Source organism: Camelus dromedarius, chromosome 27, assembly GCF_036321535.1.
Source record: "Camelus dromedarius isolate mCamDro1 chromosome 27, mCamDro1.pat, whole genome shotgun sequence".
Classification (NCBI taxonomy): Eukaryota; Metazoa; Chordata; class Mammalia; order Artiodactyla; family Camelidae; genus Camelus; species Camelus dromedarius.
The window spans coordinates 22958580-22977742 of NC_087462.1; the positions used below are offsets into that span (position 1 = coordinate 22958580).

General features: G+C 56.4%; 1 protein-coding gene across 9 annotated transcripts; it reads right to left on the bottom strand.

Moving 5' to 3' along the window:
• Positions 1 to 1155: 1155 nt before the first annotated feature.
• Positions 1156 to 17830, bottom strand: RNF44 (ring finger protein 44). Of its 9 annotated transcripts, XM_064480117.1 has the most exons (13): positions 17645 to 17830; positions 16727 to 16896; positions 16194 to 16326; positions 6595 to 6745; positions 6204 to 6393; positions 5629 to 5796; positions 5047 to 5223; positions 4782 to 4943; positions 4576 to 4700; positions 4170 to 4257; positions 3960 to 4081; positions 3721 to 3820; positions 1156 to 3528 (listed from the first exon to the last, which is right to left on the bottom strand). In XM_064480117.1, the coding sequence occupies exons 4-13, from the start codon at positions 6699 to 6701 to the stop codon at positions 3466 to 3468; spliced, it is 1302 nt and encodes a 433-aa protein (XP_064336187.1). In that variant the 5' UTR covers positions 6702 to 6745; positions 16194 to 16326; positions 16727 to 16896; positions 17645 to 17830; the 3' UTR covers positions 1156 to 3465. The 9 variants fall into 9 exon arrangements, with proteins under 9 accessions (XP_064336187.1, XP_064336185.1, XP_064336189.1 ...); XM_064480115.1 differs by lacking the exon at positions 17645 to 17830 and having other exon boundaries at positions 16727 to 17578; XM_064480119.1 differs by lacking the exons at positions 16194 to 16326; positions 16727 to 16896.
• Positions 17831 to 19163: the final 1333 nt, after the last annotated feature.

Here is a 19163-nt window from a genome sequence, read left to right on the forward strand (position 1 = left end):
CATGCCCAGAGCGCTCCAGAGCATTCAGCTTGAGCCCTACACGTGGCCAGAGCAGCCCAGTGTAGGAAACGCTGCACAGAGAATGTACCCACTGCTAGAGATTTACAACACACATCAGCAGAGCCAAGGCTCAGAGAAGCCCTGTAATACAGGCTCCTGCTGCTTTCAACTTGGAGTTTCCCACTTATTTGAGCACAGAGCCCTGTTTTTGCACAAATCCTATTACGTTCCACAGGAAATTTCTCTGAAACACACTCAGGGAGTCACTCAGCTCAGTCTGTCCCCTGATTTGCAGATGACCCGAAGGCTGAAAGTACCCTGACCAAGGTCACAGGTAGTGGCATCGCAGCCCACCCCCCGCCCTCCGCCCACTGCTCCCGATCACATTGCTTTGACAGGCTAATGAGGCAACGGGCAGTCCCACAGCACCACACACTACCACAGGCAAGAGCAACGTACCCCCATCACCAGTCTGGTCCCTTTGGTGGCTCTCGAGCCCTTGGTCCCCACCGAGCTTGGGGATGAGGGGCCCAATCCTGTATAGATTCAGTGGGGCCCGTGGGTATGTGGGTGTGATGCGGGTCGGGCCAGTCACACTGTTCGAGCTCCCTAACGGGGGCACATGGTTGAGGGATGGGCACACAACCTGATGGCCTAACAAGACTTCAGACCAGAAATTGTTAGAATTCTTAGGGGGAAAAGTGTTCACATGGGAGAGGATGCTAAATTAGAGGAAACTGAGCTAGAACGACCAGGAAGCACCACACAGAACAAGGCTGTAAGATGCAGGGAGACCTTGGTTCCTGATGACGTGTCTGAGCGAGATCCAGTCAGGCTGCAGCAGAACCTACTTCCAGAACTTCAGTGACAGGCTAGTAAGTGCCACTTTCCTCGAACTAGTTAGAGGGAACCCTGCCTGATTTGCATGTGAAGCAGGTTGGCCCAGAGTAAGTTTACTGAATTGGTGGGCAGATCCCCGTAGATCCCTCTTGATCAGGTGGTATCATTTCCTCCAAGATTCCACAGCAGAGAACAGCTGTTTCTGCCTTCCTCATCCCCATCTCCCACCCGCTCTCAGACTGATGCCAACACCCCCCACCCCCACCCCCAACAAAAGAGCAAGAAGACAGGCAGCCAAAGGTAGCCTGGGCGATCCTTGGTATACATCATACATTTATTAGTGAATATCCCTCTGAAATCAGCAACAATATTAAAAAAAATAATGATTGCACTACTTGGTCAAGCAGAACTAGCAACTTTCATTTTAAAAAAAGTACAAATCTGTTAAAAATTTCAATCAGTATACACATACATATAGTACAACATACTAGTTATGTTAAATGCTACAAACCAATGTGAATCCAATGGAATGGAAAAAACCACACATTTAAGCTTTAAGAACCATTTTTTTTTCTCTATATATTAGCATTTTCTCAAATACATACATGGGAAAAATGAGGTAACTGTAAAATGTGCAAGGAACAGGGCCCCCAAAGTTACATATATTTATATATATATATATGTAATTATATATATATATATATATATATATATAAGACCTTTCTAACACAGAACACAGGTGCCGGGCCCAGCCGGGGCTGGGGGATGGTGCCCACTGTCATGCCTAGGCCGGAAGTTGGTAAATGAAAGAGTAAACAATGACAAGCCCCCACCACAGGAAATCATTGGTAACATGGCATCTATAGCAAGGTCGGCAAATCACAAACATCCTAAGTAATTGTCTTATAAATCTTTTTTTTTAATTATTTTTTTTTCATGTTGTGTTTCCCCCCCAATAGCTGCTCGTTGGAATCACTGTTGCAGCCGATGCACAACCCATGAGCCTGTCTCCGCCTGCCCTGGGAACCGTAAGGGTTTTGAAAAACCTTTTTTTTGAGGGGTGGGGAAGGGAGGGGATTGGAGAGGGTGGGTCTCTGTGTAAAACACGTGGGGTTTCAACACTGCTATAAATATAGAAATGTCACCTGGAGTTATATACAGTAAGACTTTGGGTTCTCCACCGGGTGGGGCCAGGCTGATGGGGCCCCATGGCAGGCTGGGTGGGGGTGTGTGGCAGGGAGCCAGGGCTGCTGCGGGGAGAACGAGGGTGGTTGGAGCATCCCTGAGGCAGCAGGCGCCAGGGGCTGCCTGCTAGGATGTGCCGGCCCCACACGCAGTTCGTTCGGGCAGCAACCCCAGCTGGGGGTGATAAAGGAAAGAAATGGGACCAGGGAGGGTAAAGGTGGGGAGCTCAGCCAGACCTTATGGGGGCTCCTCGAGACCTTGGAGGGCAGGGCTCAGGCTGGGAGGGGGCCCCCAGAGGTCTTCCGGGGACCTCCTCAGAGGAGACTCGCCCAGGCAGGTGGGAGACAGGCCCTGGCTGGAGAGGGAGAAATGCCCTGAAAAGCGTACGGTCCCGGTAGGCCCTGGGGACGTGTGCAGTACAGTGCATGGCAGTTATCAGCTGAGCACAGACACCCCTCAACCCCAACCACGACCGCCAGCCGCCCAGCCCAGCCCCAGCAGCGCGCATGCAACGCAGACCAGGTGGCACCACCAGACCACTCCCTGCCCCCCGGGCACCTGGCCCTGGTTGGTCCCTGTACCCCCCATTAAACCAAAAGAAAAGAAACTGTTTAAAAGTCCACACCCCCAAATCCTACACGCAATTTTGGGCCAAATGAATAAACGAAAACTGCTGCTCCTCACGTTCATGCAAAACGACAGAGAGGGAGACGGGGGCGGGGGGGGGGGGGGGGGGCGGGGCTGGGCCCCAGCACAGCCAGGGACGGGCAGCCACCAGCAACACAGGAGGTCCCTCTCCTCGGCTGGGCCCAGGCCCCCCCAGGGTACACACCGCCCCACTGCTCAGGAGGCTGGCTCTGATGCCCTCCAGCCAGGGGTGGGGCTGGAATGTTGTGCCTGGGGTGAGGGTCCCCTAGGGAGCCAGACCCACCCCTCACAGCAGCCTGAGTGGAGCTGGCTGCCTGAGTCTGTCTGGGATCAAGGCGGGAGGACCCACTGGCCTCCTGCCACTGTCTGTCCACGCCTGTCAGTGCCACCAGGACAGAGGACACACCACTTCAGTGCAGGAGACCAGGCAACCCAGGACAGCACCCCCTTGCCCATCCGGGGCCTAAGGGTCTCCACCAGCCACACTGGGGGAACAGACCCTGGCTCCCAGTGCCAGTAGGAAAAGGAGACAGACCCAAGGGCAAACAGGAGAGAGACCGAGTTAGGGACACTCAGGCCGCTCCATGGCGGGCAGACTGGCGGGCAGATGGGGAGGGAGTCTTTGGAGCTTGGCAAATGCAGGGGCTTATTGCAGGGGCTTCTCTCGGGCCGACCCTGGCACCAGCTCTGGAGATGCAGGCAGGAACGGCAGGGCAGGCCTGGGCCACTGCCTCCCTGGGCACCCCGAGTTTCCAGAGCTTTGGGCAGGGTTCTCCTGGGTGGCTGTGGGCCTCACTCAGCCTCCCTGGGCACCTCGGAAGCGTCGGCCCGGCAAATGGGACATGTCCGGTTGGCCTGCGGGGAGCAGCCGCACATCAGGCTCCACTCTCACCTGTCCCCCATCCCACCTGGGGCTGTTCCATTGCCTGGTGGGGACCTGGCTGCTTAAATGGAGCCAGAACTTCTAGATGCTGACAAGGACGTGAAGGGAAGCCCTCCGGGCCCGCCCTCCTCCCTCACACCTGGGAGCTGGCATGGCTGCATTACCTTCAACCACTTGTCGACACACTTGGTGTGGAACTCGTGGTTGCAGGGGAGGACCCGGAGCAGCTGCCGTGCCTCGAAGTCGCTAAAGCAGACGACACACCTGGGAGGAGGGCACAGGAGTCACCCCCACACTGACGGTGAGCAAAGGCTCATGGAGGAGCACGAAGCTCCCCAGGCGGGGTCCCCTCGCAGCCCATCTGTGCTCACAGACGGGCAGGAGCGGGGGTCAGGGAACTCACAGCGTCTGCTCCGACTGGCGGCTGTCGGGGTGGAAGCGGTAGGATGGCAGCTGCTCGATGTCGGCTTTGGTGAGGCCGCGGGGCTTGGCGTCTCCCAGCCGCTCTGCCAGGTTCAGGAGGGCCTGGACGTGGGCAGGAGGGGAGGGTCAGGGGCGGCTAGGGCTGGAGGTCCCCCAAGCCCCCACCTCCCAGGACAGGGCTTCACGGGACCTCATAGTTCTCCATCTCCACGTCATCCACATCAAGATCCAGGCTGATGGTGGGCCCCATTGCTGTTGGTGACATTGGCAGCATCGAGCTAGGGAGAGACAGGTACGCAGGCCCAGGGTCAAGGTCAGCAGGCAGAGGGGGCGCAGAGCTATTACCCTGACTCCCACCAAGAAACAAAGCCCGGAACTCTGCACGGTTCACACCAGGGACCCCAGTGATTGTCCCAGGTTGTCAGAGGAGGGCAGGGAGCCCAGCTGGTGAGTGTGAGTGTGTGTGTGTGGTTTAGTGGAGAGGCCAAGTGGCTTGAGAGGACCCGGGGCCCCTTGGCGCTGTGTTTGGGTCTAATCACTGGAGGCCCCCAGAGAACAGAGCCCCAAGGCCCTGGGGCAGAGGTGCTGGTACTCACAGGAAGTAGGGCAGGAAGCTGGGGTAGTACGGTGGTGGGGGAGGCGGCGGGGGCGGCGGGGGCAGCGGCTGTTGCAGGCGGTATCTCTGGGTGCTCAGTCTCCGAGGCACCATGTGGGAGTATGGCTGCGGGAGGGGGGCCAGGTGCAGGTCAGAGCGGGTCTGTCTCCCGGGCACCCTAAAGCCTGGGTTGGGGATGGCACTCACCACACCAAAGGACAGCTCCTGGTGCAGGGGGTCGTGGGGCAGGTAGTGCAGGGGCATGGACGGGGACAGGGCCGGGCCTGGGGCAGAGGTGGAGTAGGTGAAGCTCCCTAGGGGGTGCTGCTCCCCCCGCAGGTCCACGTCATTGTCAAGGCGCTGCAGGGGCTGGAGGGAGTGGAGGGGGGTCAGCAGAGTCAGCGATAGGGGAAGCCCCACCTCCCGGCCCCTCACCGTCCCCTCTGGCATCAGACTCGTTGCCCAGACTCACCATGCGGGGGTGCTGAGTCTGCAGGGACACAAACTGCCCAAGAGGCGCCATGTGAGCGGGCTGGGGGTGTGGGGCTGGCGGCGGTGGGTGCAGGATGTAGTGCTCACTGGAGATGAGGTGGGGGTAGGCCTGGTAGGCCACAGGGAGCTGCTGCATGGTACACGCCTGGATCAGCTGCTGAAAAGTGCATGGGGCTGGAGAACATTCTTCTGGGCTCTGGGCTGGGCCTATGTTTGGAGCCAGGGCCAGGGGCCAGACTACCCAGCAAGAGGTCCCAACCAAAGTCCTCCGGACCATCCATCCCTGGCCTAGGCCTCCCAGGCAGAGCATCTCGCTCTTAAGACCCACAGTTACAACTGCAAAGCATAAAGCAGACGCTGGGATGCAGGGGGGTCCCGGAACCCTGAAACACTCTCCCACTGCACACGAATGCACGGACACTTTTCTGGACAGGGCTGTGGCCTGGAGGCGGGTAGAGGCTGTCAGCCTGGTTGCGCAAGGTAAGGTCAGCTCAGTTCTGCTACTGGCGTGTGCCTGGGGCTTCAGCCGGGGGTGGGGTAGGAGGCCCAGGCGCTCACTCACCGGGGGCGGGAGGCAGCAGAGGGGGTAGTGCTGCCCGCTGAACATCACGGAGCATGCTGGGAGCTGCTGGGCACTGCAGCCAGGGATGTGTTGGCCTGTAGGCAAGGGGAAGCCTTGGGTCGTCACTGTGGTGACCGTGTAGGACAGAGGGACAGGTCCCTGGTGCACCTGTAGGAAGAGAGAGACCCAGGAACTGGAGGGAGGCCACTCGGCTGCCCCCAGGTGAGAAAGTCCTACCAGGGCAGCTCCCTTCCCTTCTCTGGCTGGGGCCTACCCAGGTACAGACCTGGCTGTCCCCCTGCCCCAGGCACCAGAGAGCAGAGAGCCCCCTGGGAACCCGGGAGGGGCTTTGACTCCACCACTCAGCCACTGTGCAGCCCCAGGGAAGGCCCTTCCCTATTCTGGGCCTCAATTTACTAACCTGTAAAACAGGGCTAACGGTGCCTCCCCGGATGTGCAATGGGTTCAGCAGGTGAAGTCAGGGCTCTGTTCCCTCTGCTCCTCAGCCTGGCTCGCCAGAGGCCAGGGGCAACAGGGTTGGGGTGGGGCGTGGGGGTGGGGAGCATCCCGCCTACCTGCTCGTGGAGATCAACCATGAACGGGCTCTGCTGGGAGGCTGGGTGCAGCATTCGGGGGCTCCCGCCGGCAGGAGCCGAGGCTCGGCGCTCCTCTACAGGGAGGTGTGCTGGTCGGGGCGGTGGCTGCTGGGAGGGTAAGCGCTCATCCTGGGCAGGCGGGCTGGCCAGGGGGCCCTCGCGGCCGGGGCTGCACCACAGAGAGGAGGCCCCAGGAGGACTGAGGGGGGCCGCTCATTCACAGAGCATGGAGAGAAGCCACGGTCACTACCCACTGGGGAAGGGAGAGAGCTCAGGGCCCTGTGCCCCGCCACCCCTGGCCCCCGTGCCCCCAGCCCGGGCTGACAGCTCTGGGGCTCAGGCTTGGCAGGACTGGGAGGTTCCTTCCTACCTTCCCCGGAGCTGGCCCGGGCTGCTGCCGGGTCCCGCAGAGAATCGCCGCTGACCCACAGGGATGGAGGGCGGCCACCTAGTCACTGCCAGAGCCCATGGTTGCATCAGGGGTGGCAGAGGGGTGGAGGGGTGGGCCGGGGCTCACAACCCTAGGAGGCAAACCGACAAAGGAACTAAGGCACAGAGAAGTCCAGTCCCTTGCTCCATTAGGGGTCGGGGAAACAGCATCAACCCCCTGCAGCCTGGTTCCAGAGGTGTGCCACTGGGTCCACCACGCCCCCGTGTTCCCCATGCAGCATGCGCTGTGGCACCGGGGTTCAGGGCTGACAGACCAGGGACAGGCTCGGCCTGCAGGGAGCCCAGGCCTCCCATTTCCTGCTCTGAAGTGAGATCAGGGTCCCCCTCAGGGTTGTGGTAAGTTCAGAGGGCTGGCCAGCATGCTTCCAGGCCAGGTGGCTCTGGTGAGGTTCCCTCAGGGTGGGGTCCCCAGGGAACCCTAGACTGGTGTGACAGTCTGCAACTTTGACCTCCAGGTAACCAGGGATCCTGGAGCGGTGGGGGGACGACTCCAAACAGGCCTGGGGCCCAGTTCTCCTTCCACTGTCAGGGGTCAGGGGTTCTGACCCAGTTCCTGCTCTCGAGGGCTCCCAACCCAAGTCAGTACAGTCGTCCCTCCGTACCCACAGGGGATTGGTTCCAGGATCCCCTATAGATACCAAAATCCAAGGATGCTTATGTCCCTTGTATAAAATGGTGTAACATTTGCAAATAACCTACACACATCGTCCCATGGACCTTAATGTAAACCATTTCTACATTATGTATGACACCTAATAGAGCGTAAGAGCCACGAAAGTGGTAAATTCCAGTTTTGGTTTTTACAACTTTGTAGAAACCTGCCCCCCCCAATATTTTCAATCTGCAGTTAGCTGAATCCATGAATGTGGAGCCTATGGATACAGAGGGCCGACTGTGTTTTCTTTCCATAACCTGTTCCCGCAGCGCCTACTCAAGTGGTCTCCATCTAGTCTTCAGGGAAGGTACTGTTAGCTCCATTTTGAGGAAGAGAAAACTGAGGCTCAGAGACAGGAAAGGACTTGCCCATGGCCCCACAGGAAGTGTCAAAGCTGGGAGGTAAGCTGACTACAAGCCTCTTGCTGCACCCTGCTGCAGAAGGTGATGAAGGAAGTAAGCCTCTGGTGGACTGGAGGCGGGGCAGGAAGGGGCTGGGGGATGGACAAACCTGACCCAACACAGCCCCCAAGTGGGAGGTGGGGCTTGCTGAGGAAAAAAGGAAGCATGCACCTAAACCTAAGGGAGGAAGGTGAGTGGGAATGAGGCAGGGCAGGAGCTGGGATCCAGGTGGGGGAAGTTGGGGGGACTGTCATTAACTCCAGAGGGTGGAGTGAGGCCCTGGCAGGGAAAGGCCTGGAACCTGTCAGGCCCTGCAAAGCTGAAGGGTGCATCTAACAGGACCAGCCCTTGGCTGTTCCTGCCACAGGGAGCCCAGCCTCCATCTAACCAAACTCCTATGCTTCCTTTACACCCAGCTTTAAGTGTCACCTCCTGGCTGACACAGCCGGGGAACTGGTGTACTGTCACCTCAACACCTTGTTCCTTCTTGCCAACAGTGGGAAGAACATTTCCTCTGTGCTGAGCTTTACCTGGGCCCTAAATCTCTAAACAAGGCTGCAGGGGAGGCTCTTCTCTCCCTGATTACGGCACGGGGCCAAGGCCATGGCCAGGAAGCGTAAGGGCTAGAATTCATGCCTTCCCTGTCCAACTTGGGCTCTAGCACTTGGCAGAGGGGAGGGCAGGGCCCAGTGATCAGCTTGTGTCCAGCACAGGGCAGGCTCGATGTAGTAAATGCACACTGGAGAGCCGATTACATACGGCCACAGTCTGGCAGCAGTGAAGTTAGTGCCGGTGAGTAAAAATTGGGAGATGACAGGGGGGAGGGTATAGCTCAGTGGTAGAGTGCATGCCTAGCATACAGAAGGTCCTGGGTTCAAGCCCCAGTATTTCCATTAAAAAAAAAAAAAAAAGTAAATAAACCTAATTCCCCCCCGCAAAAATACAAGCAAACAAAAACTGGGAGACTACATAAAAACCTGGCCTTGTGGGAAGGGTGGCAGGAAACAGATAATCTGGTCCCACTGGGCCCTCATTCTGCGTGGTCCCCCTCACTTTGAGCATGAGCTTTCCCTCTAGGCCGCCTCAAGCCCACTCCTTGCCTGCCCACCACAGGTGACTTGGTTTGTGACCTCTGGCCTGGGCCAAGCACATGGCCTTACACACACACACACACAAACACACACACGTACACACACAGCCTGCGGATAACCCAGCCGAGCAAACAAACACTAAGACTCAGAGGAAACCCCCCAAAAACTGAAACAACAGACTCTTGGCCCGGCCCAGACCTCCTGAACAAGGGCGCAAATTCCCCAGCGGTTCCTGCAGCACAGCCAGGCTTGAGAACCTCTACTCTAACTGACCTCAGAGATCCTGGGAGCCCGCAGGCCTGCCAATGAGGGGTGTTAACAACACCAACTACAGCACTTCCCATGGGCCATCCATGGGCCATCCTCATGAGTCCTCAAAGCAACCCCCAGAGGCAGGGACACCGAGGCTCAGAGAGGCCGGTCCAAGGCCAGTCAGCGGGAGCTGTGAGTGCACGAGGACACGGCAGTGCCCTCACTGCGCCTCTTGTCCCAAGCTGTCTTGCTGAAGCCTGGGCAGTGTCCAGGCTCCGGGGTGCGGAACCACAGAGGCCCAGGCCCACGGCAGTTTGTTCTGGCCAACCTCTTCAAAGACACCCATTCCTCAGGAAAGGGAAGTGGCAAGGAGCTGAGAAACCAAACCAACAGACAGAAGGGCCTCTAGCTGGGGACAATGGTACCAAACCTTGAATCTTACGCATGCTACCCTGACTTCTGGCCAGAGTCTTAGCTGAGGACGGGGCTGAGGACTGGACACTGCTTCCCCTGAGCCTCAGCTAACTCATCTGTAAAATGGGAACAGTCTAATAATCACCACCCGGTGGACTGGCAAGGACTGCTCAAAGGCCACAGCAGTGATTTGTAAGGCTTAGGTGTGAATGATCATTATCAGAAAATAAGACAGGATGGCTTCCACCCCCATCCCCCAAGCAGAAATCAGATGCCACTTCAAGACCTGAAGGAGACAGCCAGGAAATGTGCCTCCCTCTGGGAATACCACAGCTGGCAAGGGAGGGGGCCCGGGTTCTTGACTGGGAAAAGAGATGGCCCCAGGGTAGACACACTTACTTCACAGTTGAAAAAACTGAGACCCACAGAAAGGAAGTAACTTGCTCCAAACCATAAAGCCAGAGAGGTAACAGAATTAGTCCTGGCTGGCCTCCAGGCTCCAATTCCCTCAACCCCATCCATAGCCCCAAGAACTACCTAATCTCAATTCTCTATTCCAGGCCCTAAAAGAGATCAGGAGAGCTTTCTCTTTCAGGCATCCTGACTAGGCCCACTGTGGAGAGAAGTGAGTGAGGCCTGGAGCTGGCGCTAGCAACTTGCTCAAAGTCAACAGCAAGGGTTGGCCAGGTGACCACCACCTAACTGCTCCGCCTTTTGCCATACCTCTCCTGTCTGGGCTCTCAATGAGGTCTGGGTAAACGCGTCTTGAAGGTCCTGTCCCTAAATCCAGTCTTGCCCAGAAGCAGGCACTGCACCTTGCATCTACCATCTCCCCAGGGGGCAGCCAACTCTCTACTTCCAGTGCCCCAAGCAGCTATATACCGTCCTGGTCTAGGGAGACCCCGCCATACCATTTGGGCTTGGGAGCTGTTGTGCAGATAAGCCAAGTCAAGCCCAGAGAACAGGAGCAGACTCAAGCAGGTTTAGAAGCCCCTCTTCCTCCTCCCAACGCTCCCCTCAAAAGGCACCAGCACTGCCTAGCAGGCAAGCAGAGCTCCACAGCTGCAATGCCTGGATGGAGCTAAAGGCAGGACCACCAGGCTGGTAGCTAAGAGTCTTCTGCTAGCCCAGACTACCTGAGTGACCTTGGTCAAGGAAATCTCTTCACTTTTGTGAATCTCAGTTGCCACAGCTGTAAAATGGGGGTAGAAACCTCTCTTCCCAGAGCTCCCAAGTAAAACCAGAAGAGACAAGAAACCTGGTAGTCATATTAGTGGGGGAGGGCACCAGTGCCCCTCCTCAGTGTGGGCCAGGCGCGGGTTGTGGGGTTCTGGGGAGCTTCCTCAGCCATCCTTCCGTAGGGATGGGGGCAGTGGGCTGAAGTGCTGATACTCGCCCGAAGAGGGACTTCCTTCGTCCCCCTCTCACTCCTTTATGCCGTGTTCAGAGGGAGATGAGGGGCGGGCGGCCAGACTGCGGCGTCGGGGACGGAGCGCTGTGACTTTAAGAGCCAAGGATCCCGGACCATGTGCTCGGCGTGAGACAAAAGCAACAACAAAGGAAGTGGCGGCGGCAGGGGGAGGGGGCGGCTCCTTCCTCTCCAACCGCAGCGCTCTGCCTCGCCTCGGGAGAAGGGAGACTCGGCCAGGCCTTGGGGTGCGCTGGGGATGGGGAGGGGGTCCCTGGTTCTGGAGGCCTCGCCGCTCCCGCTCCGGACTGCCCGTGATTAACTCCTGCGGAGCCAGCTAGATCACAGCCCCCAGTCCCAGGGGAGGGGGGCGGGAGTTTCAAGGATGCGGAAATCGGGAGTTGGGGGCTCTGGCCCGACTCACCTTCGGCAGCCTGGCCACACGTTGACTCCTTTGTTCCCGATCTAGGACGGCCAAGCTGGGTAGGGGGCGGGGAGTGGGGGTGTGCTGCCTGGACCCTTTAAGAGCCCCCGCCCTGCGGAACAATGTGCTCCCCTCCCACCCCCCGGTCCAGAGGCAGTCCGGCTCCTTCCGGGCCCCTCTTTGTTGTCCGTCCGTCGGGCGTCTGCCTCGCGAGGCCCACGCGCGGTCAGTCTCTCGGCCCAGGCCCACGGGGAGCGGGAGGCGGCGCAGGACGCGGCCCGGTTTGCGCAGCTGCCGGCGGCTGGCCCTTTAAGAACTGTCCGCGGCGGCAGCGGAATGTAACAAACCCCACATTTGATTCACAACATTCGAAGCGGCGGGGTCGCGCGCCGGGCGGGAGGGGGACTCGCGGGGGCGCGCCGGGAGGTTCCGGCAAACAGTAACCGGCTGCTGCCCGCGAGAGCCCCGCCCCTCACCAAGAGCTCCGCCCCGCGGGAGCACGGAGACCCAATCACCCGCCGCGACTCGGCACGTGATTAGTGGGCTGCCATCTTGGAAGGCAGGTTTTTTTTTTCTTAAAAAAAAAAAAAACAACTCCCTGTCGCCCCCACCTTCTCGTTTAAAGTAGCCGCAGCGATCGCAGGCAAGGGGCGGGGCCACATGGCCTGATCTAAAGATGGGCGACCCCGGGGTGGGCAAGACAAATTGGCTGCAACTCTTGCTATGCAAATTCGCGAATCACTCGTGCTTCTGAGGCTCAGTTTCCCTGCCGGAGAATTAGGCCCCGCCTTGAGAGCCGCAGCCTGGACTTACCGTGTCATGGTCCCCTCTTCAGGACAAGGCGGCGCCTGGGACACTGAAGTGCAATGGACCTGCCCTTCGACGGGGCAGAAGCTGCCTCTTAAACCAGCCAGCCCGAGTGGTTAGGAGGGCCCTAAGAGCCCTGGGCGGGCTGCCTCCCCGGAGATGACGTCAGCCCTGAGAGCTACTGCGCCGCGATGACATCATGGCCTGTCCGCCCCGCATCTCGTTGTTTATACTACGCGGTGGCTTTAAAAAGCTGGGACGGCCTGGATTGCCCAACGAACCAATAATGGGCAACCCATGCAAATAAGCTAATGCTTGCCGGGAAGGGGGATTGGCCCTGCGCACGCTGACGTCACAGAAACATTCAACCGCCCCGCCCCCAGCGTGGCCGGGGAAAGGGGCGGGGAAAAGTTTGAAGCGGAGGAGCTGTGGTTCAGCGCTCTAATTGCTCTAGGCCAGGAGAGTTTGGCGTCCCGCGGAGAGTTCCCTGCCTAAAGGGACTGAGAAACTAAACCCAATTAAGTCTTAAGTTTCTGCTCTCCTCCACCCAGCAACTATGAGACGGATTACTACAACCTGCCCATTTTACAGATGAGTAAAAAGAATCAAAAGGGGTGTCACCCACCCCAGGTCACACAGCTATGTAGAGTGGCTGAGCAGCTACTTGAACCCAAGCCAAAGCCGAGCTTTGCTCCCCTTTGCCTTGGTGCCTCCTCAGGCAGATACTATACAAGGTGGGGTATTACCTCCACTCAATTATTTAAGAAAAAAAAAAAACACTCAATTTCCAAGAGCTGGGAACAGGCCGAATGAAGAATGGTGTACGCATATAATCAACTCCTCTGTGTGGAGCTGCACTGACATACGGCTACCTTTTAAGACAGCCCTAAACAAGATATCAACATAAAATGTTAAACATTTGTTAAAGCTGTGTGGCAGGCTACTAGCGGGGTGTGTGTGTGTGTGTGTGTGTGTGTGTGTGTGTGTGATTATCTGTGCTACTTTGGTATATTTCATAATCCCAAATTTAAAAATAAAATTTAAAGCAAGATACTGAACAGAGTATAACAGTATCAATTAAAAAAAACACTGGGTATATACAGTATCTGCATAGAATATTTCTGGAAGGATAGACAGGAAACTAACAATTCTCCTCAAGGAGAACTGGGAGAGAGCACTGGGTCGAGGATAGACCTCTCATTGTATATGCTTTTATACATTTGTTCTTTTTGGGGGTGGGGTGAGGTAATTAGGTTATTTACTTATTTTTAAAGGAGGTGCTAGGACCTTGTGCATGCTAAGCATGTGCTCTACCAATTAAGCCATATCCTCCCCCCTGTACATTTGTTCTCTTTTTTTAAAAAACCCTACACTGTATAAATTACTAGAAATACTAAAGAAATTTACTGTAAAAGAGTGTTTTAAATATTTTAAGCCATAAAAAAAAAAACCTGTGTTGCTTTAGAGTCAGAAATCCCCCTTTAGGAAGGGGATCCAACAGAAACAATCCAGAAGCAAGTCTGGGGAACAGACATGCTTATCGAAGAGTTGTTTAGACCAGCAACAATCTGACACCACACTGGATGTGCAGCTGGCAATGCAATGACTGAAGGTGGTGCCTGTGCACCGTTTGCAGATCTCTAAGGACACAAGATCAAGTTCATGAGGCAGTGCTACAGATGTTACCTGGAATGCCACATTCTATCTATCACAGTTAAACTATGTGTGCATGAAAATAAATGGGGATGCCTTTTTCTAACCTTCTCCTTATCAACTCTCCCTTCTCCTAAATCCCTTCCAACCTTTTATTTTTCTTCCTATGTAAACGCAATTAGAAAATCTTTCTCACATTTGAAGGTACCTACCTACATTGTTAAGATCACCTCTTTCAACTCGTGTTGGGTTAGAACCTGCAATGGCTCCATAATGCTTGGCCTTCCGGGCTGTGCTCAACAAGACAAGGTTCCCTCACCAAACTTTTCAGGTCCACCTCTGCCCAGCCTCTCTCCCACAACCACGGCGGCGCTCCCAGCCTTCCCTGCCTGCCCCCTTCCTGCCTTTGCTCAGCTTGACTGATGTGTCTGTCTCTTCCTTTCTACCAAGCCATTCCTCATCTCTGTCCTTCAAGGCTCTGCTCCCATCTTACCTCTTACAGGAAGCTGTGAAGTCTCCAGCTTGCGCTCAACTCTCCCATCTCTGAATTCAGGCCTAGATGCACCCTGACCTTCACTTCCTGCCATTAATTTGCATGCAGCCCTGTTATCCTTCACATCTTACTCAATAATCTCCTCCTGGCCTGAGGGGATTTGGCATTTTTAAATGCACTGACATCCGGCCTTTACTGAGAGGCCGACCCCACAGACTGGGTAACCAGTCTGTTTACAGGTGAGGATCTGAGGCTCAAGGAGGTGAAATGACCTGCCCTAGGCCACACAGTGAGAATCCCACCATCAGAAAGCAACTGCAGTTACTACTCCACAATCCAGTCACTGCTCTGAAGCCACAGAGCCTCTGTGCCATTCTCTCAGCCTAAAAAGTCCCCAGCAACCCCCACTCACCTCTGTAAAACCCTGCTCAACCTTTAGGGCTCAGCTCAAAGGTCGCCTCCTCGGAGCCTCTCCTGACCTGTCTGCTGGCTTCCTCAATACACAGCAAGACTGTTACCGCATCGCATCATGATGGCAGAAGGTACCTCCGTGGGACTGCTCCCCCAACCCCCAGCAGGGCCTCGCTCCCACTGAGCCGTGGATGCCCAAGGAAGGGGCTCTGGTTTTAACTCTTGCCCCTGATGCTTCAGGGCCAGGAAATTCCTACTCTGCCTTCTCTCCTGCATGACACTCTGGTTTATTCCCCTGGGAGGCCCTCAGTACATCCTCACAGCCCTCCAGGGTTCCCCCCAGGGCCAGAGACCAATAACACATCTCCCTCTGACCTGAAAAACCTTCCTGGGCACATGCAGAATCACTCTGGAGCAAGTGGGAAGGAGGCTCTATTTCACTAGGTTTCCCAGAGAAGACAGAAGTCTGGACTTTCCTCCCAGCTTCACTGACAAGTCTTATGCTTTGGAACCCCAGTGTGGGCCTGTGGCCTGCACACCTACTGTGTGCCTCATTCTTATCACCTCACTCCCTTGAAGGCAGGTTCTGTTACTTGCATCTTACAGAAGAGGAAAGTGGCTCGGGAAATGACTCCCCTGGCCACAGATCCCGGAAGTGTGGCCCAGGGCGCTCCGGAAACCACGGGGGGGGGGGGGGGCTTACTCTTGCCCAGGCATCTGCTGTGAAGTTCTGGGGATAAATCAGGGTTCTAGGGTCTCCTGCATGATCTGGGCAAGTCTGAGCAGGTCCTCCTGATCATCTTCTCACTGGTCTTGCCAGTGACCTAAGAGCTAGGTACCAGTGTTTGCTCCATTTTATAGATGAGGAAGCTGGGGCAAGAGGGGATATGGCTCACCCACCATCACACAGCCATCAAGGGGCAAACCTGGGACCACATTTGAACCTAACATGAGGTTTGGTCCATGCAACACAAATGCCAACACAGGGTCCCCAGGGGTTGCTCAATAATCAAAAGCACAGGTGTCTCTGGGGCAAGATGAGACCACGGAGGCTCCAGGATGGGTAGCTCCAGATAAAAGAGTGCAAGAGCAGCAGGGAGGGATTCAAATCCTGGTCCCTCAAGTGCAAAGCACTGGATGCTACATTCCAGCTGCCACTCCTAGGCCGCCTCTGCAGGAGATGGGAGGGACTCTTCACAGGCAGGAGGAAGGTGGGGTCATTGGCTCCTGCTGTGGCCCACCCTTGCTCCATCTGTCCACCTCGACAGTGGGCTGCCTCCTTCCCTCCATCAGGGTCAGAAAGTACTCCACACCTTTCTTCTAAGACCCCTCAAATCCTCCTCCAGATGTAGGGCCTAGTATGGCACGGGGGTACAGCTCAGTGGTAGAGCATTTGGCTGCAGATGTAGGGCCTAGTAACCTTCCCAAGTGGAGCTGGCAGAACACAGAGATGGAGGGACCATCCAGGGACACACAGCACAGCATGGTAAAGCCAGCTCAGGACACACACCTCCTAGCCACCGCAGAGCATCAGAAACGAGCCCAGAGCTTCACACTCCAGGGTGGGCGTTGACAGGCCCCCTGCCAAGTCCCCTCTGCCCAGGGTGGGCCGGAACACACCTGAGGCCCAAGCTTTGGCTTTCCTGAAAAACAGAAGCCGTTTGTGCATATGGGGGTGGGAGGAGTGTCTGTAAAGCTGCTCCCAGCTCTGGGTTCACAGCTGCAGCGCTCTGGCTCCAGCTCTGACACTTGGTCAGCTATGTGGCCTCACTCTTCCTCAGTCTCTCATCTGTAAAATCAGGATGAAGACAACACTAGTGCCAGATGATGCTTACTGAGCACTTTGTGTAGCACTGCTGTTCATCTCCTGTCGCCTCTGGACGGGGCAGGAATAATCTGATGGTTAAACACAGAGCCTCTGAAGCCAGCCCACCTGGGCTCGGACCCTGGCTCTGCCTTTCATCACTTTGGTGGCCGTGAGGAAGTTACCACCTCTGTGAGGCTCGGTTTGTCCAAGTGTAAAACGGGGGTGACTGTACCTACCTCCGTGAGTCAATAGTGGCTCTCACTGGGTGTACACCTTCCGGGATACCTGCCTGCCTTTCTGGGTCTGGGTCTGCGTTTGAATATGTGAGTTCTGTGGGTATGGGGTTGTAAGGGGCTCGCTTTTCTGACTCCTTCCTCTCCGTAGCTCCCACTGGAACCTGCAGGGGCTGCAGAGGAAGAAGCAGGTACCGTCACATAATACAGAAATGAAAATCGGGGGCTGCAGGAGTGGGGGCACCTGGCAGACCCAGGGAGATAAGTTCAACCAAATTCCCCATTTTCACTACATCTTAAGCGTCTTCCCTACTCTCCAAAGCCAGCTTCCTAGGCCCACATCGCCTTCCTGGCTCCCGGCACCGTCTCGACTCAGGGTTAGTGGCCCTCTGGCAACGAAAGGTGTGTGACCCTGGGCGAAACAGACCCTCTCGAGCCCCCACCTTACTACACACTCAAAGCAGTAACGACGCCGTTGGTGAGCAGTGGTCTGTTCCCCGGACCCGTAGCCGCTCCAGGGCAGGGCTCGGGTCGCTCTGGCTCCCCAGCGGCTGGGACAAGGAGCGCTGGTAAAGTGTTTGGGGCTGACATGACGAGGGCAAACGACTGCAACTCTACCCCGGACGCCTGGGCCCCAGCTGAAACCGAGACCCACCAGAGGTTGCAATCGGTACATGCGCGGGGCGCAGGGTACGCTGGGACTTGTAGTTCCCAAGGTCCGTACTGGGGCGCTTGGACCTAGCGGGCGGAGCGGCTCTGGCTCCAGGTCCGCGTACAGCGAGCTCTGGCCCTGCGGACGCAGGCAGAGGCCTCACTGGAGGTTCCTGCACTACACTGCCAGCCCGCGGCCGCCCCCTATCGTTCAGTCCTCTCTTGCCCCGCTCCTCGGGCGCACGGCGCAGGGTCCAGGCCGGGCGTTACCTGGGGCCGCGGCGGGGCTCCACCCCCACCGGGCGGCCGGCGCGTCGCTCCCGCTGCAGCCCGGGGTCCCGGTCCCGCTGCCGCCCGAGCGCCGCCTGCCGCGGCCCCCCCCTCTGGCCCCACGCAGTGGAACCGTCCGCAGACCTCTTCACCCAGGCGCGCGCGCACGCGCGCGGTGCCCACGCCGGCTGCGCAGTTTCACCCTCGCTCCCGCGCGCGTATGGGAGTACCTGGACTGCACCAACGGCGCAGGAGCGGAGGGTGGGGGGCGGGGCGTGTTGGGCCACGCCCAGTGTCCCGCGGCAAAGGGCGCGCAAGGGCGAAGCGCCCAGCCACCTCCTTACTACCCGTGTGACCTTGGACGAGTGACTAAATAGGAAAGATAATACGACTCCGTGGTCGTTCAGAGAACCTTCGCTTGGCGGATAGTCTGTTCCCCTACCCCAGCCTCGGAATTTTTTGCGGGGGTTGGTAGTGGAATCAGGGATCGATACACAAAGAGCAAACACTCAGAGATCAGTACATCTTGGTTCCTCCCTTTGGGTCATTCTCTGAGATTCAGTTTCCTTGTGTGTGCAATGGGAGCGATGGTATCTTCTTCGGGAGGTAGGGAGATTCTAGTGACAAGAGAACGCCCATGCCTATCGCTAGAGCCAGCCTGGACTAGAGCGTGGCTGATACCTGCTCAGGTAGGGCATCCCGAGTCCTAGGTGGGATCCCCGCCGCCTGCATCCTCGGGTATAATTGGCCGAGGACTACAATTCCCAGTGCGCCCCGCTCCCACAGGGTCATGCCGGGAGTTGTAGTCTCTGCAGACCTCGCCTCTCAGAGACTGCCCCCAGGAGGCCCTCTTTTCTTAGCCTAGGACGTGGCTCCAATGCGGAGGGCTATTTAGGCCTGCACACCCGAGGCTGACTTATTATTTTATTTAAGTTTATATTTGTTGAGATATTCCCATGTGCCAAATAATATTCTAAGTGCTTGACACAAATTAACTTAGTTGTTCCTTTAAGTCTGGTGACTGATTGAGGGAATATTATTCTCCCTGTTTTACAGATTTGAAAACTGAGGCATAGGGAGCTGAAGGGGTTTTGCTGAGAAGTGGCAGTGCCCAGGATTTCTGCTCAGCTTCACATCTAGAGCCTGCTTTTTCTCTCATTCTGGTTCATCCTTTAACAAACATTTTGTTTTCTTTTTTCTTTTCTTTTCTTTTCTTTTCTGTCTTTCTTTCTTTTTTAAATCAGAACTACATTTAGGCCAAATTTAGGGTATACTAGTTATACAGTAAAATGCACAAATCTTACTTACATAGCTGAGTGCATTTTTCATAAATGCATATCCCCGTGTGACTAAAATCCAGTCAAGATCTAGAACATTTTTACCACTCCAAAAAGTTCCCTCCTCCCCCCTGCAAGTCAGTTTCCTCCAGACAGAGCTACTTATCTGGTTCTTATCCCTACAGATTTATTTTACATGTTTAGAACTTCAGGTCGGTGGGATGGCTGGCTGTGTAAATGCT

Coding starts and splice junctions, on each gene's coding strand:
- RNF44 (XM_064480119.1), bottom strand. CDS start 6,701: ATGCAACCATGGGCTCTGGCAGTGACTAGGTGGCCGCCCTCCATCCCT. Junction 4,701..4,781: donor AGGAGCTGTCCTTTGGTGTG/GTGAGTGCCATC, acceptor CCCCTCCCGCAG/CCATACTCCCACATGGTGCC. Junction 4,258..4,575: donor AGCTTCCTGCCCTACTTCCT/GTGAGTACCAGC, acceptor GTCTCTCCCTAG/CTCGATGCTGCCAATGTCAC.